General features: G+C 43.2%; 1 protein-coding gene across 5 annotated transcripts in view; it reads left to right on the plus strand.

Moving 5' to 3' along the window:
• SLC6A6 (solute carrier family 6 member 6) overlaps positions 1-27,306 on the plus strand; it is an 84,929-nt gene that overhangs the window by 32,879 nt on the left and 24,744 nt on the right. For 3 of the 5 annotated variants that reach the window (XM_058813077.1, XM_058813075.1, XM_058813076.1), the window contains exons 2-5: positions 2,942-2,977; positions 22,066-22,305; positions 23,042-23,176; positions 25,050-25,284. In XM_058813077.1, the coding sequence (XP_058669060.1) occupies positions 22,077-22,305; positions 23,042-23,176; positions 25,050-25,284 (599 nt within the window). In that variant the 5' untranslated portion in view covers positions 2,942-2,977; positions 22,066-22,076. Of the gene's footprint in view, positions 1-2,941; positions 2,978-5,479; positions 5,546-22,065; positions 22,306-23,041; positions 23,177-25,049; positions 25,285-27,306 lie in introns of all 5 variants that reach the window. The other 2 variants (XM_058813074.1, XM_058813073.1) reach the window with 1 other exon arrangement.

The raw sequence follows: 27,306 nt of genomic DNA on the forward strand, positions 1-27,306 counted from the left end.
GCTTTGGTGAAAGCTCTGATGGTTGTTGACAGCCGGGTGTTTACCTCTGGGTCTGCGCTCAGCCGAGCTGACTGCTCTCTGGCATTGCCTGCCTTTGCCACAAGTGGCACGGAAAGGTTTCCTTGAAGGTTATTGGGGTTTTTTTTTAAGCAAAATGTGTGAGCAGCTGAGGCAGCCAGCAGCGTGACAGTGACAGTGTCCCTCGCCCGGACCAAGCCTAGTCCGAAGCACGAGTGTGGAAGGAGGATGTCTGGCCTGCCCTCGTTGAACTGACATTAGAAACGTCATTTTTGGCACTTTCAGAGATAGTATCTTCCTGTTACCCCTACAACTGTCTCTTATCTGCTTTGCATGTTCTCTTTTTGTCTTTTTTCTCTTTATTTGCCTTTCCCCTTCGCACCTCTGTGCCCGGGTGCGTGTTCCCACTGGAGGGCGGCAGACACCTTTCCCCTGCCCGGGCTGCCCGGACCCCGGCCCGCGGCCGGCACAGGGGGGGCCGCTGCCATTCTTGCTGCCATTTATCAACCTGCTGCTCCCACCTGCGCTCTGAGCGTTCCTTTCTGTCAGACTCGGCAAACAGCAGGAGGTCGCAGGTGGCACCCTGATACCTGTAGGCCCCGAGAGGGTGGATGCGTGCTCGGGGCGGCTGCATCAAATTCCTGGGGCATTTGGTTTGTTTGCTTAAGGAATCTTGGTCTGGAATCGGGTAGAAATTTGGAATCTTTCAAATGCTACTGACTTCTGGTTTATTTGGTTTATTTCCTTTTCTGTAACCAGAAACAAAATTTGTAACCAGAAACAAAATTTGGCATACAGCTCTTCATCAGTAGTTTCAAATGTGGAGCTTTTGTGTGAGTTGCCTGTAGCTTTCATGTCAGAGGTGAAGTGTTGGGGCAATGGCAGGAGACTTCAGTTGGTGTGAAATCCTGGCAGAAAAGAGGTGTCACATTGTCTTGGAAAACGAGGAAGACACTTCAGCTTGGCTTGCTCTTGCTGCAGAGTGCTTGGGAAACCTCCCATGCATGAGTGGAGTTCTGTTTGTAAAGCCTTGGTGAGGATCTGGTCGTACAGCTAATCATTGCTAATATTTCAGTGAGGGTTTTTTTAAATCAATACTCTTAGTGTGTCTTAGTGGCTTCCAGCCAGGTCCTATGGGCTGGATGTTTCCAAAGAGACTCCTGGGCACTTTCCGGACAGTGATATTCCTAGGATTTTCATCACTGCACATCAAGGCTTAGCAGCAACTCCCTATTATTTTAATTTTACCCCTTCTGTATTTTCCAGTGCCCCATATTTTTGTTCCAGTGGGCAGTGGGGCAACATTGCACCAATGCCCCAGTGGCAGTGCTGCCACTTCCACCAGTAAGGGGAGTCTCTGCAGTGGTGCCCTACCTGGGGTTTAAATCATTCTGGCAAACATCTCTGAAAAGATTGTGCTGATTAGTTTCTTTTAAATTTAACCATACTACAACACTTTAAAATGGATGGGAAAGCCATGGTAGTTGCAGCCTCTTGTAAGTAATGTTTATTTGATTGGTCATATGAATAAATTGTACATCATTTAAGAAGTGAAGCTTTGAATAGATTACCCTGTCGGATTAGTGTCTTCGACTTTTCATCACTAACTTAATGACCAGAATGGATCAGGGTTATTTTTTTAAAAAGTAATCCTGTGTCTGCTCCAGTAAGAGCTCTTTACACAGAACTAAAATTTATTCTAATGGCACTTTAGGGGGCTGCTTGCAGGATTGGATCCTTGGCTCTTAGGAGAAAAGCATGAGGATGAAAATTCAGTGATTTAATATTTGTTGAATTTCTTCCATACATGCCTATTTAATTGAATCCTCAGCTGTTGTAGCACCATGGATTTAATTGATTTGTGTGAGCTTTGTTTACATCCCAAGGCATGTAAACTTTAAATTGCTTACATAGTAGCTAATATTGATGCAAAGTAATACAGTAGAAATTAATTGAACATTCCACTCTTCACTGGAATTAAGTCTAAAGACTTTTTTCCCCAAAAACCTGCTGTTGGAAGGGCTGCTGTGTTGCCAGTCCATGACTGAAACCATGGCTGATGTCCTACAGCATCCTCTGTATTTCTGTCCGTCTCTTTTTTCCCAATGTTTCCAGATTTACACCAGCAAAAAGCCATTTAGTGCCAGCCCTAAACCCTGTTCTAAGAGCATCCACCAGACCCACCAGCTCAGCTGGTGGAAGGGGAGCGTGAATCAATGCCAGCAAGGGTGGGTGGGTGGCAGCAGGGCGGCAGTGCCATGGTGCAGGAGGCGGCTGTTAAGGCCTGTGGGGAAGGTTCCCCATTTTAGCAGTTGCTGGGTTTCCTGTTGTGGTTCTCTGCCACTCAGAATTGTCACAGCCTCCAAGGATGCCTTCGCTGCTGTGCTGCCCAACCTGGGCTTGAATGCAGTCAATGCTTGAGCACTGGCATGGAAAAACCACCCTGCTGTGCCAAAATGCAGTAGGAGGGCTCTGCTTCATGGTGTTGGTGTGAGTCCCATGTCTGTAGGTAGGAGAACAACCCATACACTGAGCCATGGGGTTATCGCTGAGCTGGAATGTAGTTAAAGGTTCTTTTATTTTTTCATTTTTTGATCCAGATCATATGGCATTTGTATTTTATTTTACCATTGCAGTGTAATTGTCCTGCTATTTAGAGGGATATAGTCATATCTAGAGACATATAGAACTACATGTGATGTTCTACATGGGATGAAACACACAAGGAATGATCTCCTGTTCTGGCTTTGATGCTACATTCAGTGTCTTGGTGTTCTTCAAACAGGAGTTTTTACTGATGAAATTCAGAAAATGCAGTGCATTATAGCATTGAAACATGTCTGACTTATTTTGCTGGACCCATATTTTTTTCCTTTAAAATATTTTTTCCCTTTTCTTTTTCTCTTTTGTTTTTTCCAAACAGGAAAAGAAAATACATTCAGCAGAGATTCTTCTTCATGTAAGTTTTATTTATGCTTGTTTATGAAATTACAAAAAGGCTTAAAAAACTCATTAAAACATTAAAATACTGAACACTTACCATCTGTTTGCAGAAACCAAGTATAGAGCATGCAAAAATAGGCAGTAGTTATACAGCAATAATGCTCAGCAACTGATATCTTAAATCTGTCTGTGCAGTTCTTCTGTGTGTATCACCACAGAATTTAGAAAACGTTGCAAAGCACTTTGCAGACATTTTAAGCAGCATGCCCATAAAGTCGGTGTGTAAATCCTGGAGGGATAATGTTAAAATGGTTTGTCCAAAGCAGAGGAGACACATAAGTGAGAGCTTGATTTAGCACCTAGAATCCTTGCTCCCCAAACGCTGTGACAGAGTCAGCTTTTGTGCCTTGGATCCTACAGAATCCAAGCTCTGCCCATAGAGCCATTTGTTGTGTGCTGGTGTGTGTATGGGTAAGAGAGAGTGTCTGTGTGTGTACCTGTAAATTGCCTGTAAATATTTCAGGCCTTCTCTACAACCTCTGGTGATGCCCATTAGGGCGAGTAGATGCCACCAGCCATTGGTGGGTACTGTTGCTAATGTTTTGTGGAAGCATTTGGCTCCAGCCTGGCTCTCAGTCTGGGGGAGCCTGTTAAAGTATTCCTATGGGACTGAGAAAGCTGCATGCCATAAAAACCCAACAGGTTTTTTTCCACACCATCTAGCGACCTGGTTTTCGCAGATCTCAGCTTTGAAAACTGTTGAGTAGTATAGAAAGCTCTGGTCTGGTATTTCTTCCTAGTAAATAAATCTGATTAAATGTTTTACGGGGATGCATAGATGAAGACTCTCATTGCCTTTATGCAAAATTAGCTTAGCAAGGAGAACAACTGCATTGTTCCCAATGCAGGGCCCGCTTCGCATAACTTCCGAGCATGTACTGTGTCCAGTGGCATGGCAAGCCCACGAGCACTCACCTCAGGCTGATTTCCCATAAATCAGTTTTTTTTGTTTTTTTTTTTTTTTTTTAACAACATGTATCTCGGAATTGCAGCACTCCATTATGCTTGCGTAGCAACTTGCTGGTTAATATGTAGCAAAATGCCGTGTGGTAACAAATGGTTTTTTTTGCTATTGTTGAGCTGGAATGTTAGTTCAGCTTCTAGATAAAAGTGGCTTGCTCAAGGCGTCCCGGTAGACCATGATTTCCGTGGCTTGTACAGTAGTTCTGTAGGCAGCCGTGTTCTGTTCTTCCTCTCCCCTGTGCTTCCCTTCATCTTCCACGTGAGCGAGGGGTGGGCTGATGGAAAGGCAGGAGCTGCCCTTGGCATCCTGCAAAACACCAGCGTGGGGTTCTTATTATGCCTGTTGCTAGTCAAGCATCTGTTGAAAACACTCTTTATTCTGGTTGTGTTGCTAGCAGAAACGTTGTTAGATGCTTTATTTAATAGCTTTAAACCACAAGTGTTCTTTGGCTGGTTTTATGGATAAGACAATCTTAAAAAAAAACCCAAAAAACCCAAAAGCAAAGAAATCCAGAACTAAGTGAAGGATACCCCACCAAAGATTAAAGAATCCTCCTTTCCTGCTGCTGGGAATCCTAGCTGAGACTAGGTTAAGCATTTGTATCTTTGAGAAGGTACATCATCATTTTTACAAGGTAACAGAGAAGAAAAAAATGCAGACGGTTTTTGAGTATGAACATTTTCAACATTTGTAGTTCATTATTATTTCATTGTAGAATGGAAAATTCAAATCTCTTGAAAATCCTGTGAAGCATATGCTTCCCATAGATTATAAAGGGGAAATGGTAAAGCAAAAACCCCCTTAAGGGAAGAAGCTCCCAAATAGAGAAGAACCCAAAGAGGTGAACCCTACAGCAGTGACTGTAGGGTGTCTGAAAATTGCAGAATAACCCCACACTGCAGATCTGGGGAGTTTTGCTTATGGATTGCAGTATCCCAAAGAAAATTCCTAAGTCCAATACATACTCTCAAAAATGAGTAATGAAAAGTCAGTGGTCCAGAGGCCATTTGCAGTGCAGCCTTCCATCACATGCTGTGGCTTTTCAATGGCTGACGGCAAGCTTTGAGCACCAGAGCCTCTCTCCTCTGGTTCTGTGCATGAAATATTATGACTTTGACTGATAACTCTGTTTGTGCCTGTCTGTGCATTGGCTTCCCTTGGCTTCTACACCGGTAGGAGTTTCCAAGAGAGAGTTAAACGCCAGGGATGGGAGCATTGAGGTTACAGTGAAATGGCAGGATGGTGATGAAGCATCCAGGACAGAGGTGTCTCCCAGGTCCTGTTCAGAGTTGGCTCCTGTGGCAGTGAGTGCTCAGTGGGGATTAACCCCTCAGGCCATGGCTTGGGCCAGTCTCTGTGACAGGAGGTGACCACTCTGAGAGGGGGCTCTTTGTGATAGCAACCAGCCATATGTAGTTGTAATGATAAGAAAGGGACCATCTTATTTTAGTCTCTTTGCGACAAATACTACCACAATTCATTACTTTCCATCAGTGCCTCATCCTATGGAGGAATCACCACTGCCCATCTACATTGAGGAGGGGACAGAAGTCCCGATTGGTGAGTGCAGTTGGGATGGGATTTGTTTAAGGGAGGGTATTAAGGGTACTTGGGTTTTATATTCCTCACATTTGTGTGTACCCGTTTGTCGTTGAAAATGGTAAGGTCTGTTGCAAATGTTTTGGGGATTTAATTTTATATTCTTCTTTATTTTCTATTTGGAGCTCCTGAGAGTTGTTGAACACTGCTAGCATTGGTTTTCAGTTAATCATAAATCAAAGTACATAATGTATGCAGTGACGCTGAAAGATTCTGTGCAGGATGTCTTAACACAAGGCTGAGGAAGACCACGAGTATCACAAGAGATAGTTCCCACTTTGGCCTTTGACCTCAATGTTGAGGGACTTAGCATAATCTGAGGTCTGGGCCAGCATTTTTGTTCTTGCTGACTCTCTCATGCCCATCACCCAATAGACTCACATTGTCCACACCACTGCACAGGCAGAAAAGAGGCAGAGAGGTTTGCCATGCTCCTTGGAGTGCTTCACCCCCAGCTCTGAGCTCTGGTGTAGTTGTATTGTCACTGCCTGGATGTATAGGTTGAGTGCTGTTTTGGGGCTTTTTTAAATAGGGAAGCAGTCTTGAAGATAACCCATAAAAGAACACAACTAAAAGATCATTAAGTTGGACTGTTGTGATCTTTCTGGACAGTAGAAAGTTGGGATGGCAAAATTTCCCTGAGCCCGATTCTTATACAATCTCTTCTGGACTGCATACAGTAAGTGTGCCTTAGCTCTCACCTTGGGAATCTTCCCTGTTGACCAGATGTGTCTCTTCAAACTACTTTTTCTTATTATAGATCCTGAATTTTTCCATTCCTAAATTCAAGCAATTGCTTCTTGTCTTACTATCTTTTGAGCTAGATTAATTACCTTCCTCTACACACAGTACCTGGATAGTTGGTTCTCAGCCCAGGAGTCTTCTCTTTTATAGAACATACTAATTTTAGCTCTTTTATTCTCTCCTTAGATCACTTTTGTTGTCCTTATTTGTATTTCCTTTAATTTCTCTATCTGCTTTCTAATCTGTGGAGATTTGAACAACTCATAATTTGTTCACTGTGGCTTTTTTGACATAGCACTATGCTTTATATTTCCTATCACCCCTTCCCTTGTCCACATCCAGAAATAGCTTAGCCTTTGACCCTTCTGCATCACTCAGAAGCATCACACAGAGAAACTCTATTACTTGGCTAATCTTACCTGCAGTCACCTTTAGGTTATTCTTGGATTCATGGCTTTCCTAGCTGTTCCTCAGGCAATGTTACTGCTCTCCTGGGATGTTGGGCTTTATACTTCCGAGCACTAAATCCCCATCCCATTTCTTGCCACTTATTTTATCCAGGAATATTTTGTAACAGTATGCCATTATTTATTTTAACACCCTGGGATTTTATAATTTACATAGAAATTGTTACTGTTTTACCATATGTAGAGAAAAGTACTTAAAATTTTAATATTTTGATACGTATTACAGCTATCTTTTGCATGTTAGTCCAGCTTCATCATTCTTATTTGCATATCCTGATTTTCCTTCCTCTAGTTAAAAAAGTTCATAAAAATTGGCAGGTTTAGCCTTCTCCTTGTCTTCATTTTGTCCCTTTCCTCATTATACAATAAGAATATTGTTTCTGTACCTCTTCTGTGCATGGCATGATGTGGTCTTTCCCATAGCAGATCATTTTTTCCTCACCTCTCCTGGGGCTGTAGTCAGCTGAACATCTGCTGGACATTAGACCTCTCTTGTAGAAGGTTCTCTGTTAAGGTTCTGTCCTGACCCCTGGAGTTTCATCTTGTCTTTCCCACTGCTCTGAGGAAACCTGGACCGCTGAGGTGGTGGCACCTGCACCACGAAAAATACTGTAAGGCTGGTGAGTCACAGAACTGACCAACCAACCAACCCAAAAACCCCCGAGTAGGACTGGAAAGCTTTTTAGAGGATGTTTGTTCTGTGCTACAAAGCAGGTTTGTTGGATCAGGCTCTGAAGTGCAGCACCAGCAGTGAAACAGCCAAATTGGGCTGGAGAGGGCACCGTGTTTGCTTATTCTAAATAAGTGTCTGGACTGTCAATACAGCCAGCTGTGGTCGATGGGCAATGAGTGGAAAAAGTAAATGATGCAGAGATGAGGGCAAACCACAAGCTCTGAGTTTGGTATCTGAATGTCTGACGTGGGTCAGGGCTTTTAGATGCACATAAATCAAGATAGGAATCAGCTGCAAAGTTCTGGTCTGGGTCTGGGTCTTGGTATTGATCCTGCTTTCCATTGATCTCACCAGTGTGATCCACATCCAGGGTGCCCATTTGTACCTGTTCAGACCAGAACAGGAATAAAATAAAGCCCTGTCTGCATTTAGGCTGGAGAAAAATAGCACACAGTGCAGTTGTTAAAGCATTTCATTCAGCACAACCATCATTTACTTTTAAAAGGTTGTTTGGAGAAGTTAGGTTATTTCCTCATCTGAAACACATTTTGGCTGCTATATGGCCTGCATACTATTCTGACCCAGGCCTGACTGGTGGTGGCAGATTGCTTTGTAGCTTCTGTATTTATTAAAAAAATAGAAAAATCAGTAGACTCAGATTTTTTCAGAGTCTAAATTTAACAGCACTAATTATTTCAAGCAATTTTAAAGGGAACATAAATCTCACTTGTTTATTACAGCTGCTTCATGAAAACAGCAGCTACAAATAATGCTCTATAATGAAAATTTAGCTAGCACTGTCATGAATTAGCCAATAAGAGAATGAATGTTTGGGATTTGGTCAAGGGCAGCATTTCCTTCTCTGGCAGGAGGGTCCTTGTAATGAGGAGAAGGTGGTTATTACCTAAATGCTGGGGTTTTTTTCCTGGGTGAAATGAAGTCTTTGACATTTTTGCATAGATGAATATGACTTTTGATTGGAAAAGGGCCTGACCTCTACTTATTTGTTATGTACTTTTGCCTTTTCTTGAACACATTCCTAGAGGAAGGTAGCTGAGTGAGATGCAACAAATATTTTAATAAAGATATTTATGAGGAGATGGGGAATATGTTGTGACCATTAGCAAAGAACCTATGGAGCAGTGACAAAAAGTGCAGGTCAAATGCTAGGAGTCTTGGTTCAGGCTCAATTTCAGCTATCTCCCACTCAACTAAAGAGTTCAGGAGATTCAAGGTGAGGAAATAGGCAGAGCAGGTCCTTATTCCCCACAGCCATTCATAGTAAAGTCATGCCCAAATTCTTCCATCACTGTTGTGTTAAATGCTAAAGAAAAAAACCTGAGATGACACAATCCAAATTTATGTTTTGTAAAGCAAAAACACAGGGAGAAATATTTGTATTGGTAATAATTGCATTTGGTCTATACAGGAAACCACTGAAGGAATAATTGTGTCCTTGGGGATCAGAGCAGTAGAGCTTTAGGCTGAAGTGTTTATGTTTTGCCTTCCAAGTCACATTTGAGATGTTAATGTTGTTTTACACCTATGAAATTAGCTCAAAGACATACAAATTCAGGATATAATTCCCAACTGATGTATTCCAGCATAGTTTTGTTGATTCCAGTAGCATTGCTATTGCTTTATTGTGCAAATTATGTCAGAAGTCAGGACTCCTTTTTCAGGAATCAGCCCTGCTGGCCTTCAACCCCGTTCACTTCTGCTGCAGCTCTGAGTCCCTACATGGACAAAATCTGAATTAGCCACTTCCATCTTTCTGATTCACTTTTGCTAATGAGTAGCACTGGCTTTGGTGTACTTCTGTCAAATGTACACAAGTGTTAAGTAGCCCTTACCTCTACAGGATTCTTACCCCCATGAAGTCATCTGGGTAGGGTGGAAAGCTCCATTAGAACTCTCTTGAAGCCATGTTTTCCTGATTGTCCTCACAAGTCATGGTCAGCCTGGGCTTATTTGAGGCATCTTGATTACAAGAGAAGAATTTTCTTGTAATTACACACAGTTTCTTCTGCCACTACTCAGTCTCTGCTTTTAAGCATCTCTGATGTTTTCTTCATGACGAAAATTAGATTTCTAGTCTACTGCTCTTGGGCAGACTCACTCAGAGAGAGAAGCTTTGTTACTTTTTATGTTTCCTTTCATAAGAGAAAGTGCCCCCTTTCCAGGCCAGAATAGTATTTGACACCCTACAGGGAGCTGGCTCTGTGTCTCTCTGGGAGATTGCCTTCCCTTGCAAGAGAAGAGAACCTTTTTTGTCACACGTGCTCCATGGTTTGCTCTTTCATGGGGAGCTGGCACACAGAAAGCTTCGGTTTTGCCAGGTACTGAGTGCCTTCTGCAAGGTATTGAGTGCCCTCCTGTCCTTTGCAGCCAAAAAGGAGTTGATTGCTCTTGGCATCAGTCAAATCTGGACTCAGAAGACCACAGGTAGTATTTACCAGTTATTTATGTGCTTTTGCATGCCAGAGTTGGTCTGAATTGATTTTCATTGCATACGAGAGATCTGAGGCATTAATGACACTTGCCTGCCACTAAAAACACTTTTTAAAAATAATAATACAATAATAAGCATGACATTTATTGCATTGCCATGGGAAAATTAAAAACCCCCAAAATTAACTAGAATCCAAGTAACTATTAGCTCTTCAGAGCTAATGTGTGAGTTATATACCCTGAATGAGCACCATATGCCAGTTCATTGTGGCACAGTGAGTCACAGGACACATTGTGGAGAGCAATAATTGCTTGGCATGCACTGAAGCACTCAGTAAGGCTTTTTGTTTGGTTTTCTTAAAGGAATATGTTTTACTCTGACAATAAAATGGCTATTGTCTGATATGCTGCCACCAGGGACTGTTGCTTTTTCTGTACCTCACCTGGAGCTCACCCATTGTCACTCACCACAGACCCCCTCAGTATCTTTGGCTTTCCAACTGCTTGTATTGTGTGTGTGCAGTACCAGAAGAGTGAAGAGTGAGCCTTCCATTTGGTATCAACTTGTCATTCTGTATTAATCCTCCTCTTCCTTTTTCTCCTCATCTTCTTTCTTTGTCCAATAGAGACATTCAGGTTGTTTATGTGAAATAAATGCTCATCCTGAGCAGAGTGAAGCAATGGGATGAGTTGGGTTGTACAACATGAGTCTCAACACTTGGCCAGAGCTTGACCAGATAAGGCCATCAGCAAGCCAGTCTGATTTTGATATTGGCCTTTCTTTGAGCAGGAGGCTGGGCAATGTGACCTCCAGCAATGCCTTCTACCCTGAATTACTTTATGGTTCTGTTTAATGCCCATTTCCTGTAGTGATTCAGCCACAGTGCTGTGCATGTCATTAACTCCTCACTCTCTGTCATTCATACCGGCATGGAGCAGGAGAGACCTCCTGGAGGTCAGTGAGGTGAGGTGACAGAGTTTTACTTACATGGGAACAATATCAAGATGTAAATGGTGACCTCAGATGAGATTAGTAGGTGAAATTTGGGTATCTCTGAAATTTTTTGGAATTTGTAGCAGGATTTCACTTGAGTTCTCTTCAAATCTTCAGTAGGTTCCAACTGAAGTTATCAATTGAAGAGTTTAAAGCATAATTATACCAGGAAGCATTTAGAAGTAAATATCACCCTTTTTTCCCCCTTTTCAGTGACAAATCTCATTCTGTAGCAGCCTTGAAGAGAGCTTTGGGGTATTTAGGATTTAGTGAGCCACCAAGTGCCCTGGCCGGGCCGTTACGTGCTGGTTTCCTCATGTGGCTGTAACCACGTGAGGGAGTTAATGCTGCACAGAGCATCTGCTCCTCAGCTCAGGGCTCTCCCAGCCCTGCAGCTGTCTGCCAGAAAGCTGGGACGTGCAAAGGGACATCTGCCAGCCCCATCGGGCAGCAAATTTTCATGGTCAGCCCATATGTTAGCCAAAAAACGCCCTTTGTCAGAACAATGTTATTTTAATTGTGCTGAGAGAAAGCAAGATCGCACTCAGATTCACCATATCAGCCATGGGGATTTTGGACAATTATGTATCTATTCTAAGGCAAAAAAAACCTTCAAAAACTCCCTTGGTGGGAAAAAGAAATGGGAATATTTCATAGGGTTTCTCTTTCAAGTCTGACAAGATAAGGTGCTTTCTCTCCATCTCTCTACTTTATCAACAAGAAGTATATTGTTTGTGTAAACACCTGGTTTCCCATCAGGTTCTATCAAAAGTGAAGTTTACAAATGGGGCTACCATTGTGGATTGAAGAAGGACTAAATATGAGCAACCAAAAGCTTTTGTTTTCCCCTTTTATGCAAGACAGGATTCTAAAATCAAGATTTAATAGGGTAGACTTGCTTTCACTGCTGCCCTCCCTTTTCTGTAACCACATACCTCTTACAGATCCTGCCTAAATGATGCAGGGTACTGCTCTTTCAAGTGTGAAAAGGGGTTTGTGCCTGGTAAAGGGAATATAGCAATGGGAGATACTGTTGCTCAGTAGGGTTGAAGTTCCCTTCTCCACTGCTCTTTGTGCAGTACACAAGCAATAGGTTACAAGTCAAATTCCATGGACAGAGAGTATCCAAGTGTGGAACTTCAAGCAGTGTATCTGACTTTGAATCACCTAGGTGATTTCTCCTTCTGTAAAGCTATCACAGGTTCATGTAACTCTTGCAAAGGTCACCTCCAGAAATTCAGACAAGTCCACCAAAGGAAGTCTCTCACTTTCTACCATTACTTTGCATGTGAAGTGGTTTTGTCACTGTCTCAGCTGCTTGTCAGGGGCCTATTGTTTAAACTGGAACTACAAACAATTTCCCACCTGTCCATTATTAACTTTTGCATAAGAAAACCAAGTAGTAAAAAATAATTGTAGTCATGATGAAGACAGCTTTAGATAATAAAGTTAATGTGCCGTATTGGTATCCTATTTGAGTGTGTTCACAAAGATGAAATTGCACTGAGAAAAATCCTCAGCTGGTAACAGGAGTAAGTTCAGTTTATAGTAGTCGGGCCAGGACTGTAAAAGCAACCTACAATGAAACCACCAACTAGCATTTGTTTGAAAAGATAAGAAGAGATGGAGAAAAATACTCAGGCTTTTCACATGCTGTATTTGGGGAAGCTTACCTGCAAAAGCCAACAAAAAACAAGTGAGTACCTGTAGGCTGTGAGAGTGACCTTGGTAGGAAGGTGGGACTGCAGATACTTGTCTTGTATTGGAGTCAGCCTTTGCTCTAATACAATTCCCTTTGGAGGCTGCAATTCAAGAGTGAATTCTGTGAGGCTTTTCCAAGTAGTGTGTGAGCCCAGGGTTTTGTTCCTGCTTGGTGTGTGCTCTGCACTTTGCAGCCCGTGGTATGCAGAAGTGGTTTATGTGTTAGTTTCCTTGGAAAAGTGAAGTATTTGCTCTGGCACTGTTTGGTTTTCATATCTCTTGACATAAAAATGAGCACAGCTCTCGGTCTGTGAAAGCAAATGTCAGAGACCCATGGGCAAAACTGAACTGAAAATACACCTCTGGTTGGGAATCAGTCTGAATCACATGGTATTTAAAAACATGGTGGTTGAGTGCTCAGTACCAAAGGATCTATTTGCAACTCAGAACTTTATTTCTTTATTTTGATCAAATAATGCCCATTGCAAGGCCTGTAGGACATAATGCTATCCCTTCTCAAATGGCCTCCAGGAGCACAGTGAGTGGCTCTGGGCAGCCAGGGAAATGGAGAGGACGGGGCTGCAGCTGGAGACAGAGCCAAGGCTGTTCTGGGATTAAACAAAACATGCCATTGTCCGGCCGTGCAAGCCAGCACCTGGCACCAGCTGCAGGAGAGCAAATAAATATCATAGTGGCTACAGAGCTTCACTTTTTTGTGTGTGTGAAACTCTATGTTTCACCAATCTGTTTTGCAAAGTTGTGCTCTCCCCGAGCTTGTTCATCAGCTCTGCCACTTCTTCTTTTTGCACGTCTCCTGCAGACCCGCTCGTGCTGCTGCGCTGCCGTGTCAGTGGTTTCCATTTCATTTCCTGTGCGAAACTTCATACGCCTAAAGTTTTTGTTCCCTTTTTTTTTTCTTCTTGTTTGTTGCTTGAAGGAAAGAAAACAACAACAGTAAATTAAACCTCAAGGTGCTCAGGAAATCTCTGTGGCTGAAGGCCTGTGAGAGGAGGTGCCCTGGCAGAGCACCCCAGTCACCTGAGTAGCCTGGTTCATCAGCAAAGGGCTGATGCTCCACTTCTTAAAAGATTACAGCTCATTTCTGTCACTGAGTCGTATTTTTGCTGATATTTACTGCCAGCATGGAGGAGAAGTCAAGGCTAAAATCAAAAGTCACTAAGGCTAAAATCACTCTCACCATTAAGTTTTAGTGCTCACAGCCCAGCCCTCAGGGCTTTGTAACCTGCTCAGATTTTATAGCCCTGTAATGGGACTAACCCTGCGGATCGCATGCATGTAATAGCTGTTTTCCTGGTGCAGGTTGGCTGGCTGCTTTCCACCCACAGACCTGTGTTGCACAACTCTTCCTTCCATTAATGTACTCTAGAAAAAAAATAATCAGGTGTTGAGCAGATGGGGCACGGGAACAAAGGAGAAGAAAGGATTGTTCCCTTCCACTGGTGGTGTGGGGATCTAGATTTCTGGGAATAAGGTGCTGTGTGACATGTTTGTACAGCTGCCACAGGTGGGATAAAAATCTGTCCTCAGTTATTGTTTAAGATGAATGGATAGAGGCAGTAAAAACACAACTCTGGCTTTGTGTGGGGGTGGCCTAGGCAGGTATGGCAACAGCTGATCAAAGCCTTTGCTGGGTATAGAAGACTCTACTTGTTTCTCCAAAAATGTGTAATCTTACACATCCATCTGTTTCTTACTTAGTTAGAAAGCATAATGAAAGAGTACAGTACTCCTTAATTGTGAGAAAGCCCTAAACATTAGCATTGGTAAACTCAGTTAATTGAAGGCTAAATTTAGAATTAGCATGAAAGAAAAAATAGGTGAGGGTGAAATTATTTATCTCCAAGAAAAAACTACTTTGATGTAATGAATTTGTATGTTTTATTGCACATTTGCCTCACTAAATGACTACTTTATTGTTTATCTTCCATGCTCAGGGGCAGTGCTCCATTATTGTAGCATGGAAATTGGCTTTCTGACATTATCATGTGTTGCAAGTGCCTTGCAGAAGTGTCACATAGGATCAATACACTATTAATCACATGCAAAAAATTCAATAGGCACAGTGCACACCACTGGCTGTTTGAGTTCATAAACTTTGTGAGCTTTAGGGGGTTTGCCTTTTTTATAGCAGGATGAAGGACATCCCTTAATTGATTTTGATGTGGTTCATTTGTGGCAATAGAAATTATTTAATTGACACCATGCTTGATAGAGAATTTCAATCCATTCAGATGCAGACCTTCAGAATTGAAAGTAAAATACAACAATGCTCGTTCCCTTGGTCAGAAGGTGTATAACTTCAGGGTGCAAGGAGGCTGAAGAGTTGAGGATGTGCACAGCTTGCTGAATCTTCTTCAACCATGCCCATCTTGCTTGGAAAGCCATCAGCTTGCTACCCCACATGGATAGAATGCATTTTGTTAAGGTCCCTGTCATAAGGACAAAGAGGTGGTGTCACCCAGAGAAGGAATGGTTTTCCACTTTCCCAGTGGGTGAGCTGGTAGAGCAGAGGGAGCAGGCAGGGATGGCAGTGGGAAGCTGGTGCTTCTTCCCAGCCTGTTGGCAGTCAGGAGGCTGTGAGCTGGCACACCCAGAGGCATTACATTGGGTCAGCAGTTGGCCTCACGTGAGCAAACCCAAGTTTTAACTGGCTGTTCTCCTGCACAGAGTTACCAGCAGCTTCCCCTCAGTCTCTCTGCCTCTGCCAACCCCTCACTCCTTCCCTTGGTTGTCTTTGCCAGAGCAACCCCTTCTCAGAGGAGGGACAGAGCAGGAGCACCATGGCTGTCCAGACAGGACATTTGGGATACAGGAGACACTGAAATCCCACAGAGGATTTCAGCAGAACAGAGTCATGACCAGTGTGGCTCAGTGTGCCAGAGCTCCACTGCATGCCATGCTCCTCCGTGCTGACTGCCAGCGCTGCCCTGTGCCATCTCCTGAGGAATCAGGCTCCATCTCTGAGGCTGAGGAGCATCATCTTTGCCTCAGCCCCTGTTTAGGGTCAGGGTCATGCTCCCTCTGAAATCCACTGGAATTTGTGGGTGTTCATTTTCCTCCTTTCCACCCCACACAACGGAAATGGAGTTTTTCATTTCCTCCTGTTCCGGGTCTAGTTATAACTGCTTTGTTCTTTGACATAAATAGGTAGAACAAAATGAGCATCTAGAGTATTATGTGACTGCAGATTTTCTGCTGCTGAAATCTGAGCAAAGATGCAGGATTTTATAACAGCTCGGTGCTGTGACATGGTGCCTATTTGAAGCATTTGAAGAACATGAATGGAAAGAGCAGCAAGAAAAAAAGCATATAGGGAAAAAAGATATCTTTTGTCCAGACCACAACTGATGAAAAAGAAATTGCATTAAGCCCTGGGCTTTTCTTTCAGAGTAGTCTTCAGCTTTATAAAGAAGTTCATTTTCCTCCTAGAAAATTTTCGGTAGCAGATTTTCCAGTCAGTCTTAGAAGACTAAAAAAAGCATCACAGTGAAAGAAAAGGAAATTATGAAGAAGTGAGAAGGGAGGTAGAGAAAGTTGGAGCAAAAACTAAGAAAGGACAAATGGATTCTAGTGTTTAAATAACCCAAACTCAGGGAAAAGTATACAGAAAAGAGAAGTCCATTAAAGACAGAGCAGTGAGCTGTAGTTCAGGGAATTTTTAGAGTCACTTTTTAAGAGGAGGAGAGGCAGTGTGTGCAGTAAAGAGAGTGGTGTTATTTTTCAGAAATTGTAGGTATCTTGTTCAATGAAGCAGAATGAACTTGGATATGAATTAGGGACAATAAGTGAAGTCAGGTGCTCCTTGGACACTGGTGGGGCCTTGAGGGCTGGCAGACATAAAGGCTTTTTTTTCCTCCAGATCAGAAAGACTTGCACTGAAGCCATGAGTTTGATCAAGGGGCTGTTTATTTTAATCATGTATCGATTGGCTTAACCACACTGCCCTGGGAGGGAGGAAGAGCTGTCAACATCAAGAATTACAGCTTTCAAAGTTCCAAGTAATCCTAGGAAATGAGCCAAACATAATAAATGCAGTTTTATTTGGGACCTGATCCTACTACTGTTGAAATCAATAGCAGTTTTTCCATTGCTCTCAATGAAAGTGGAAGCTGCTTATTTGAAGACCAGCTCTGATCCAGCAATCAGGGCATCTAATTTTGAAATATTCATGAATGTGAATGTAAAATGATAATAATTTTTTCAAAGAGCCAATCCACAAATAGATTGGCAGTTCTGGGAAAGCTCAGTTTTTAAGGGAATGTTGACTTCAATTTGCAGGATACAAAATAAATGACAGAAAATAAGATAGATGGCAGTGTCTAAAGAAGCAGTGAGCTTAAACAGGGTTAGAAGAATTAATTATAATGTGGTAAACTGATGTCTTTCAAAAGTCATTGAGGCAGAAAAGGATGAGACAGCACTGAGAAGCTCAAGATATACATTCTGCACAGGCTGAACTTACTAGAGAAGGGTCCTTGAAAGCAGAACTAATGATATTGCAGAAATAGTCCATTAAACAGTGGTACAGCCATACAATTATTCTTCAAGCAACTTTCCCATCAAGGTGAAAGATGCTGAATGTGTACCTGGCTTTTAGTTTTCCAACAGAAAGAGAAGCTAGAAAAAAACACATTCAGTTACCACTCTAGTCAGCAATTCAGTATTCTGATTCTTTAATCAAAGTTTATATGCATTGGCCAAAAAATAAGTATCTTCTTTGCTGTGGTTTCTGGTGTTCACATGCAAGACAGGGCATGCATTTTAGCATGTGTAAATATTTACAAACACATAGCTGTGTGTTCAGGCAGACTTTGATTTTCCCATTTCCATCAGCATTTGGAAAGATTTGATTTTTAGTGACTTTAAATGAAGTGGCATCCATGATGTGCCTGTCCTCGAGGCTCCTCCTGGAAGGTGTTGCTGTGCATTGGTCGCTTGTGTTCAGCTGTAAGAAGCTTGGGGCGGATCATTGCTGTAATCCCAAAGCAAAAACTGAACACAGTGTATTTTCAGATGTGTAATCCATGGGTTGTCTGACAAAAAAAGTCAGTGGTTCAGCAGTATTGGGAGTTGTGTCTGTTTTGACAACCAGTAGCTTCTGGCTGTGCTGGTGGCCTTCCCTCATGGGCATGGCTCACCATCTGCCCCCTCTGTGCAGCCTTCTCCTTCCTCTACCCCTCATGGTTTTTGCGTGTTATGAGGGATTGCATTTCAATGCCAGTATTTTTTTAAAGGGTATGGGTTATCTGAGGTGCAGGCTCCTGATAGCTGTAGCCCAGGGGATGGCCCAAGCCAAGCTGGCTGTGAAAGTGCTCCTCTTATGGAGATATTTTCACCTGTGCGTGCGTCAAAGACTGATCAGTCATGGGGGCAGCAGGAGAGCCTGGGTTATTGCAGGGCATTTCACCTGATGAAATTTGTGCAAGACACAGACACGTGTGGAAGGGCCTCCTGGCTGCACCAGTGAGCAGATACTTGGGAAGTGCAAAGTGTCCATGCTTGATCCCTTGTTCTGTTTTTCCATATTTTACCAGCATTGATTTGATAATTGATTACTCCATCCTCAGTTAATGAGGGTTTGTACCAGTGTATGTGAGAGCAGTTCTGGGCCTGGCCAGATTTTTTCTCCCCTTTGCTATTGGATCAGGCTCTTGCAGTGTGACTGGGCTCAGCCTAGGGGCACACCATAAATAGCAGGCTTGACTGCTGCTTTTTATTTATCCATATTGAGTTCATCAGATGGAGCCAAAGCTTCCTGGGGCCATCTGAAGCTTCCTGGAGGGTGTACTCTCAGAGTCAGATGTGGCTCCTGGAAGGCAGACGTGTGTCTCTGGGAGGCAGACACATGCCTCAGACTTGGATCGCTCCTTTTGGACTCTGTGGTTGTGAGAGCATTTTTTCACAATATATTTCCTTGGGGGAATCTGATGGACTTAGATCTCGGATACCATCCCCACTAAGTGATACAGTAAAAATAACCTATTATTCTCTGGTTCTGACCTGGGCGGTGACAACATATTGTTTCAGCATCTCTGTCAGACTATTTCCCTTAAGAGCCATTTTAGCCTCACCCAGTGGGACATAGCTAAAGGAAATGAAACTCCAACCCCATTAAGGAAAAAGACAATGCCTTTCACTAAACAAACTTACTTTTCTTGGCTTTTCTTCACCAGGGAGAATCGTCCGTACCCCCCACCCTTGCAGCCTTTGTAGACAGTTCCTGTAATTGGGAATGGCTGGGTGGACACCAATGGTTGGCAGCAAAGGGGGATAAATCCAACATCCCTTGAACGTGACATGGGCTGGGACCACAGTCCCAGGTGGCCACTTAGTGACAGTTCCTGTGGTACTGGTAGACAGTACGTGCCTGCCAGCCACAGCTGCCGTCTTCCAGACACAATTGGGATTTTGGCAAGTCTGTACACAGTGAAGCTGGGCTGTTACTAATTTTGTGCAAGCCTTGGATAGGTAGCGTGCCCCTATTCACTATTGAGAGCTGGTGACTGGCACCAAAGTTTTGGTGGCTCATCTCCTGCCACCTATACAGTGAAATGACCCCAAAAGGAAGCATGACCTTGAGGGTTCTTGGACTAAGGGAGAGATCACGATCTTTCACCACACACCAGCTGAGTCTGAAGCATAATTTACACTTACTAATTAGGTTTTCAGGCACAGCCGTTAATTTGGGGTATCTTGACACAAATTAGAAATCCCTTTTTATAATGTAGTTCCACTCACTTACAAAGAAAGAGTCTGCACAGGCATCACTTCACATTTTGTGTGCTGCTAACTGGGACAAACCATAGGGTGATCACTTTGTCCCAGGGAGAGCCAGGGTTTACAGAATGCAATCAACTGGTCAGCCTTCCAAACTCTGGGTAGAACTGACTGACACCTGGGTCAAAGTAAATCCACAGGCAAGAGGATTAGAGCTGGCAGGAAAATAAAGAACCCTGTGTCACAAGATAAAAGTAGATTGCAAAAAATTGCAATCCTGAAGAGTTTTTAATCTTAGAGGTGGCTAATGCTGAAGGTCTCCTTAGGTTTTTTTACATAAGGGGAGCCTGTGTTCCCAGTGGTCTGTTTCAGGGTATTTCCAGTATCAGTCTCCACAGGGAGCAGTTAAGCTGCTATTTCAAACCTAATCCTGCAGGGATCTATAAATCTATATCTCTGTGCCCTCTTAAGCAGGTTTATGGCTGTCCCACTGGTTCACCAAAAAACTGTGTGAAAAAAAGAGCATACCCTGAACACTAGGTGTGAGCCTCTCTCTTATGCACACTTTCCCCCTCTGTTGATGAGTGTTTCAATAACCCCTGTGAAGAACAACTTCCATGAGACGATCCAAATGCCCTCCATTCCTCAGCCCAGAATAGCCTGTTGCCTGATGGTTGTGACATGCTCCACTAAGATGAAAGATAGGGATTCAAGGAGCACAAATAGAAAAACAAAGCAAAAATGAGCTTTTTCCATACCTGGTAGCTGTTGCAGAGAGAGCAGGACATCATCCACCTCTTTGAAGAAAATCAGTTATGTCCACTTTTCTTTTCTTCCTCAAAAGAGGACTCCAGAAGTTTATGCAGGATGGTGCCTGTTTGGAGTTTGGAGGTTTCTCAGGGAGGTTAAGGCTGCTGTGAATCCCCTTTGGAGGCTCCTCCATTAATCTCAATTCATGATACCCAACTCAGGTTAGCTACTGTGAATTAAGCCCAAAAGCAACTAAGGGCCTAAAGACTGTTACAGAGCCAGCCCTACCATTTTTATTCCATTACTGCTTTATCTCATACCATGTCTCTAACAGTGACCAACAGGAGCTATTTTGGTGGGATATGCCCTGCCTTCATCCCCGTGCAGTGGTGTGATGGTCCATCACCCTGTGATTCACTTTTTCCTTCTGTGAGCTCTCTCTGCTGTTGGTCACGAGGTATTGCAATGCTCGTGTCACCAGTGGCCTGGTTTAAAAACCAATAGAAAGTCATAATGATTAACATAGTGGAGATTAAAGTCCCTCTTTAGATCATGGCCTGATAGGCAGGTGCTGTCACAGTGCCTGCTTTGGAAGGCCACCAGTGAGGTGAGTGCGGAGCTGCTGTGGTTTGTGGCTGTGTTAGCCCTCTGAAACTTTCCGTGGTGACTGGAAAGCATTGCAGGTACAGTGATGCATATCTATCTCAAAATCTTGTGCAGATTAAAAACTTCCTGCAGAGCTAATGTCAGCTCAATCCTCGGGTCACTGCCATGAGCTCAGTCAGGTTAGAGATCAAAACCAGTGTGCAGGTATGGGGGAGGCTGGCAGCTATCAAACAGCATAATCTGCACCATGATTTTTTTATGACTATACTCATAATGACATGTATAAGCAGCGAGTGGTCATGATCTGGAACAAACGTGATTGTTTGCTTGGTTCTGGTGAAAATTTCAGTATCAACACACTATGCAATAATAACTGGTCAGAGCCAGCTGAAGTCACTTGAGTTATGTGGGGAATTAATTGGCCACATATGCCTGACATCTCAGTTAACATAAAAGCTGTGAGTTACTCCTAAATTGTTTTCATTAGAAAATCTTGGTTAAAAAGACACTTGTTAGAATAATTCTTTCTGTTATTATTTTTGAATGTCTATGATTTTGAGAAAAAATTATAGATATAAATTATTAAACCAGCTATTATTTAATATGACTCATGCCACTGACTTTTTAATTAACTAAGGAACCATCATTCTCAGCAAACTGTTCCATTGCATAGGTGTGCATTTCACAATAATTGAATATAAAGGCTTATTTCTGTCCTTTTATTGATGTCAAGGGAAAACAGTGCAGTTATGAAAATGGAATAAACTGAAAAGATTCCTTCAGTTCCTGCAGGCTGATTTGAACAGATGACTTTCCATTGCAGTTTTTATGAATGTATAGTTTTCTGAAAGGTTTATAGTACTTGAGGGAATGGAAATTGCAGGCAGTAAATAACACAGGATCGCTCAAATTATTGGGAAGTAGAAGAATGGGTTTTATCTGGAAAGGTGAGATTTACAATTCTGTATTTCACATGAATGTTTTAGAAGGAGCCAGATGCAGTGATTTGTGCTTTATTTTGGGCATGGAAGCAGCGTTAGACGCTTGCCCAGGAGCGCCACGTGCGGGAGGCGGCACGGGGAGCGCTGCTGGGGCAGCAGGTCAGCAGCGAGCAGAGCCAGCGCTTCACGGTGCTCTGCACCGCTCTGCCTGCACAGAGGTGACCACACAGGCAGGGGGACTTTGCCTCTCCTGGTCAGTGAAGTCATCAGGAGCATTTTCCTGTCTCAGCTTAATAAACAACACTGTTTTGTATAGAACGAGTTTGGCTAAACAGTTCTTGCAGTGTTAAGAGAGCTCAGCTGGAAAAGACTGCTTAATAAACCCCTCTTGTTTTTTTTCTTCTTTTTCTGTGTAGAAAGCAGAAATATGGCAACAAAGGAAAAGCTTCAGTGCTTGAAAGATTTCCACAAGGACATCCTCAAACCTTCCCCCGGCAAGAGCCCGGGGACACGGCCTGAGGATGAGGCTGAGGGGAAGCCCCCGCAGCGGGAGAAGTGGGCGAGCAAGATCGACTTCCTGCTGTCCGTGGCGGGGGGATTCATCGGTTTGGGCAACGTCTGGCGGTTCCCGTATCTCTGCTACAAAAACGGCGGAGGTGAGTTCCCATCCACGCCCAGCAGTCCCTCTCTGTGCCCCATGCTCACTGTTCTTCAGTGCCTTCATCCTGTTGTTAAGAAGATCGTTCATACCTGTGTTTTCTGCCTCCCTCACTAGTCTTCAGGAGAGATTGTTTCATCACTCAATAGTTTTTAGTATAACTTTATTGAATCGCTCTGTGTGCCCCATGCTCACTGTTTTTCAGTGCCTTCATCCAGTTTTTAAGAAGACTGTTCATACCTGTGTTTTCTGCCTCCCTCACAGTCTTCAAGAGAGATTGTTTCATCACTCAATAGTTTTTTTGTAAAATTTTAATTGGGAAAAAAAAATGCAGCAATTTCTGATGTTGTGCTATTGAACCTTTCCTGCTCTTTTACTTCTGCTACAACTGAGTTTTAACTAGAAGACATGCTATTAATATGGACCATTAGGATTTCAGACCAGGGGTTTTCAGAGTAAGAGCAGTCTGAGCCATATGAAAGTATTATGTGCCTAACAATCTGCCATTGTTATTGGAGATATTCACTTTAAAGAGGTAAGAATATGTCCTTTCCAGCCTATACTCATCCTTTTTTCAGAAAAAATGAGCAAAAATACCCCAGAATAAAATTATTGTATAGTGATATTAAAGTATCGAATATCTTTCTTCATATGTGCCTGTTGCCACTTTTTTGATGATCTTGTGTAAGTTCTATTATTTAATCTCATTATGTACTATTGTATTTTCTCAACAGGTGCATTTCTTATACCTTATTTCATTTTCCTGTTTGGGGGAGGTCTTCCCGTGTTTTTCCTGGAGGTGGTGCTAGGACAGTATACCTCCGAAGGTGGAATTACATGCTGGGAAAAGATCTGCCCTATTTTCACTGGTTAGTACATCTTGTTGTGCTTTGCTGCCTAAAGACCCCCTCTGTAAGCCATATGTAGCAGCACCATTCCCCTCATGCCCATTAACTCAGCTATTTGCTCTAGTAATTAAGGGTATGATATTGGTTCCTGGAAAGGTAGAAGTCAGAGAGTCTGAAGGACAAAGTGAGATATTGATTTTGATGCTATCAGCTTGTTAACTGGCAAAACTGCCAATAACCAAGAAAGAAATTGCATATTATGCCTTTTAAGGCAATTGCACATTTTGTTTACAGGTAGCAGAGAAACTGTTGTCTTGGAAGGCTAGATGGCATTAATGAAACCATCTTTGAAATGTTATTTAGGTCTGGAAATTAAAATCCATCTTCCATGTGAAAGTTTATCATTGGCATCATCTGTCTGCTACTGATGCAGTCCAAACCTGGACAGCATTTTTTGGTGGGATTCAGGAACAGGGCTTAGATCATAACTGAGCAGGTCCTGGCAAATGTTTGTCTGATTTCATCAAAGGGCCTTTGCCTGCTCAATACTCACAGGAGCAGTGTGAAGGCTGCTCTGGAAGTTAGCTAGAAGGAAAAATGAAAGGTTAGAAAAATGACAGAGAATGCCTGTCTTATGTGTAGATTGCCCTTTACAGCTGGACAGCACAGGCAGAATAATTTGAAATAACAACACTAAACCTGTGGCCCTGTTCAAATCCCATTTGGAAAGAGTGGGCACTTCACACTGCTGTGCCTCTAGCTCTGCCACTGTTGCTGTTCCAGGCATCTCTCTCCCCTGATGTCACCCCAAGCACAAGTGGGGGTTTTCTCTGAGGTTCACCCTCCCACCTCGTACTCAAAATGCTGCTGAGGGTGATGTAATTGTGCTGCTTTAGCTTAATTTTCTTCCTCCTCCTCCCACTTTTGTGAAAACTTTTTTTTCTTTTTGAGGAGGAGGAGGAGGAGGAAGAAGGAATGTTCCTTGTTTAAATAGCAATCTCCCAGGCATCCATAAAGAGAAAGTGCAGCTAATGTGACTAGCTGTATATGCTGAAAGAAATGCAGATGTACAGAATAAATAGCACTTGCTCTGCTTGTTTCCATCTGACATGGAAATAATCTCTGGTGATAAAGACTTCTGCTGCAACAAGCTTTTAAACTGCAAAATATGAGGCAGTATATTTTATATATAAAAAGCCCCACGTGCTGGAATATCCATTGGAGTGATGTTAAAGGGAGCCTCAGGTTCTTGTAAGAGACAGCTCTAAATTTTTAAAGGAAATATTTTTATTTTGCTTGTGGTCCATAACTGGCAAACTGTGTAAGCAGAGATTGATCCAGGTAACCATAAGATCCACAAATACCATGCTTCCTTTGCACAAGCGAAATTGAGGCAAAAACCACCACTTTCACACAGATCCCTTTTTAACTCATTCAAGAGATGTCTTTTTTTTTTTTTCCCCCACATAGACTGAGCCCAGCCACTTGATAACTGAGTGGTGCAGGTGGTGTCCAGCTGAGCTGCTGCCAGGAAAGTTGGGGCACAGTGTGGCAAGAGTGAGGTTGCCCACATGGGTACCTGAGAAGTGAGATGGTGCAGCAAACAAGCAAAGCCTTGACTTCCCTCTACTAAAACTTGAAATAGCTGTGTCAGTGTTAAATTGGGTAAATTCCTGCAGTCCTCCCCTCAGTGTCAGCCCACCAGAGCCAGAAACTCAGCCTGAGTGCCAGAGATGGTGGCAGGTCTGTGTGTATGTGTGGCTGAGCTGAGTTTCCATCAGCAGTGGGGCAGGGTGGGAGACAAGCCTGCAGCACAATGGGAATGACACCAGCCCCAGGAGATGCAGCAGCTGTCACATCTGCACGTTCTTCTTGTCTCTCCCCTTCTTTCCAGGAATTGGTTATGCTTCCATAGTGATTGTGTCCCTTCTGAATGTGTACTACATCGTGATCCTGGCCTGGGGACTCTACTACCTGTTCCAGTCGTTCCAGAGCGTGCTGCCATGGGCACACTGCCACCAGAAGTGGAACACGCCCACCTGTGTGGAGGACACTCTCAGGAAGAACAAAACGCTCTGGATATCACTGAATGCCACTAACTTCACCTCTCCTGTCACAGAGTTTTGGGAGTAAGTATCCCCTCTTCATGGTGCCTTCAGGGAACTTTCAGTGGCATGCCAGAGGTCAGTCCTGAGATTTTATGGAAGCCCAGTGGGGAGTGTTAGATAGGGAAAGAAAACTGAGCAGCGTGTCAGTGTTTTGACCAGTGTTTGCTACTGGTTCTCACCTATCTTGAGGTAAGTCTGGGAGTGGTGGAGGCAGGTGATAGATGTGTAAGTGTATTTATCCTACACCGTGCAGAGAGCTTTAAAAGCCCAATACAGCTTCTTCTTTGAAAGAAAACTTATTTCCTTCTTGGCTGGATTCTCTGAGTGTGGCAGGAGAACACAAACAAGTCACTGCAGATACCCTGATAGCAGGGATTTACAGTGGAAACAGCGACAAATCATCACCTTTGTGGTTGTCTCTTCCCCAGCTGTTAGAATTTGCTGTACACTTTGTGTAGCTGTAACACATCTCTCTTCAGTCTGATGACAATATAAGGTTTTGACCTCAGTAATAAATATGACAGAGGTGGCGAACGTTGTCCTGTATTCTAGGTTTCTCAGGTCATCTCTGTTACAACGTTCTTTTCTGCAGAAAAGAACGTTTTTTTCTGAAGAGGCTGTTTTGCCAGATGCCTGAATTTCATCAGTCATAAGCTTCTTATTCTCATTTCTCTGTTATTTTTCAAGTTTTAAATCATATTGCATAACATGATCTCTGAACAGGCATGACCTCAAAACTCTTGTATGTTTATATAAGTCAAAACACAGCAGCAGAGGAAGACACCTGTAGGGAAACTTAAATCCAAAGGATCTTCAAATAGTTTATTAATAATTTTTTTGCTTGCTTGCTTACTCAGATAGATAGTCACTTATGGGTAGAATCAGTTTCTGGCCGAGCTTGGCTTCTTCAGCATGTTTAAAGTGCAGTTTCATCTCTGATCAACTTGTACCTACTTCTCTATTTTTAAAAATAAGCATCAGCCAAAGCCCCAGCAGGAATCATGTTCATGCTGAAGATGTTTGTCATGCATTAGGTTTAGAAAAAAAGCAGTCTTAGGAGCTGTGTTAAAATTTGTAACACGAGAGCCAAAATATAAAGGGGCAGATTGAATCTGGGATTGGTAGTTTGTTAAAAGGCTCTGGTGGCTGGTGTGAGAGGGAGGGTGCAGGCTCTGAGAGCAGCGTTTTCACCATGAGCTCTGTGTTTCCATGTTGGGGAACAGCTGCTTTCCCAGGTGATTTCCTCCCTTATAAATATGGGGGAAGTTGGAAAACGATTAAGTGATACCTTTGGATATTTTGGGGGAACTGAGAGGCTGCAGGAGAGGGAAGGGAAAGCAGCTCTCACTCCTTGGACCCTCCCACAATGACTTCGGACTCAAGGCCATGAATCCAAATGAGGTTTCATCAAGTGTTCCAAGGTCTTCTCAAGGCCTCCTAAGGAAGCAGAGGTCTACAGTGCTGCTCCTGAAATAGTTGCTCCCCCAGATTCCCAAAGCACTGTGTTCATTATTGCTTTTGTGCAGTGATTTTGCTGACAGTCCTCTTGTACCCGGGGCACCTGTTAGCTTGGTGGCTCCTGATGTGGCCATGGAATTGTCCTGCTGCTCTGGAAACTCCTACTGTACTGCCCAGATTTGTGGGCCAAGTTGTCTCCCTGGGGTCCCCGGGCAGCATGTTCAATTCAGGAGACTGAAGATACCACAACAGAAAGGAAAAGGGCTGGGAGCTGGGAAAGGGATTGTAAAAGAGTGAGGACTCCAGAATTCTGAGGAACTGCAGAGCTCTCTGTGGGTCACACCACAGCAGGTGTTTGATGAAGGGTGTTGTGGCAGGGCAGCCAGGGATAAGGGGAATGATGTCCCCATGGGAGCACATTGGTGATGGAGCTTTTAGTTGCCTTCCCTCTAAGGGAAGCCAAGTCAGAAGACTCCTCTGTAAGTTGAACCAAATCCTCCTGTAGATGTAGTCAGGCTGGAGGAGCTGAGGCTGGACAGAAAATCCTTGATCCTCACACACTTTGCTGTCTCAGTTGTGCCCTCA

Source organism: Ammospiza caudacuta, chromosome 12 (assembly GCF_027887145.1).
Source record: "Ammospiza caudacuta isolate bAmmCau1 chromosome 12, bAmmCau1.pri, whole genome shotgun sequence".
NCBI lineage: Eukaryota > Metazoa > Chordata > Aves > Passeriformes > Passerellidae > Ammospiza > Ammospiza caudacuta.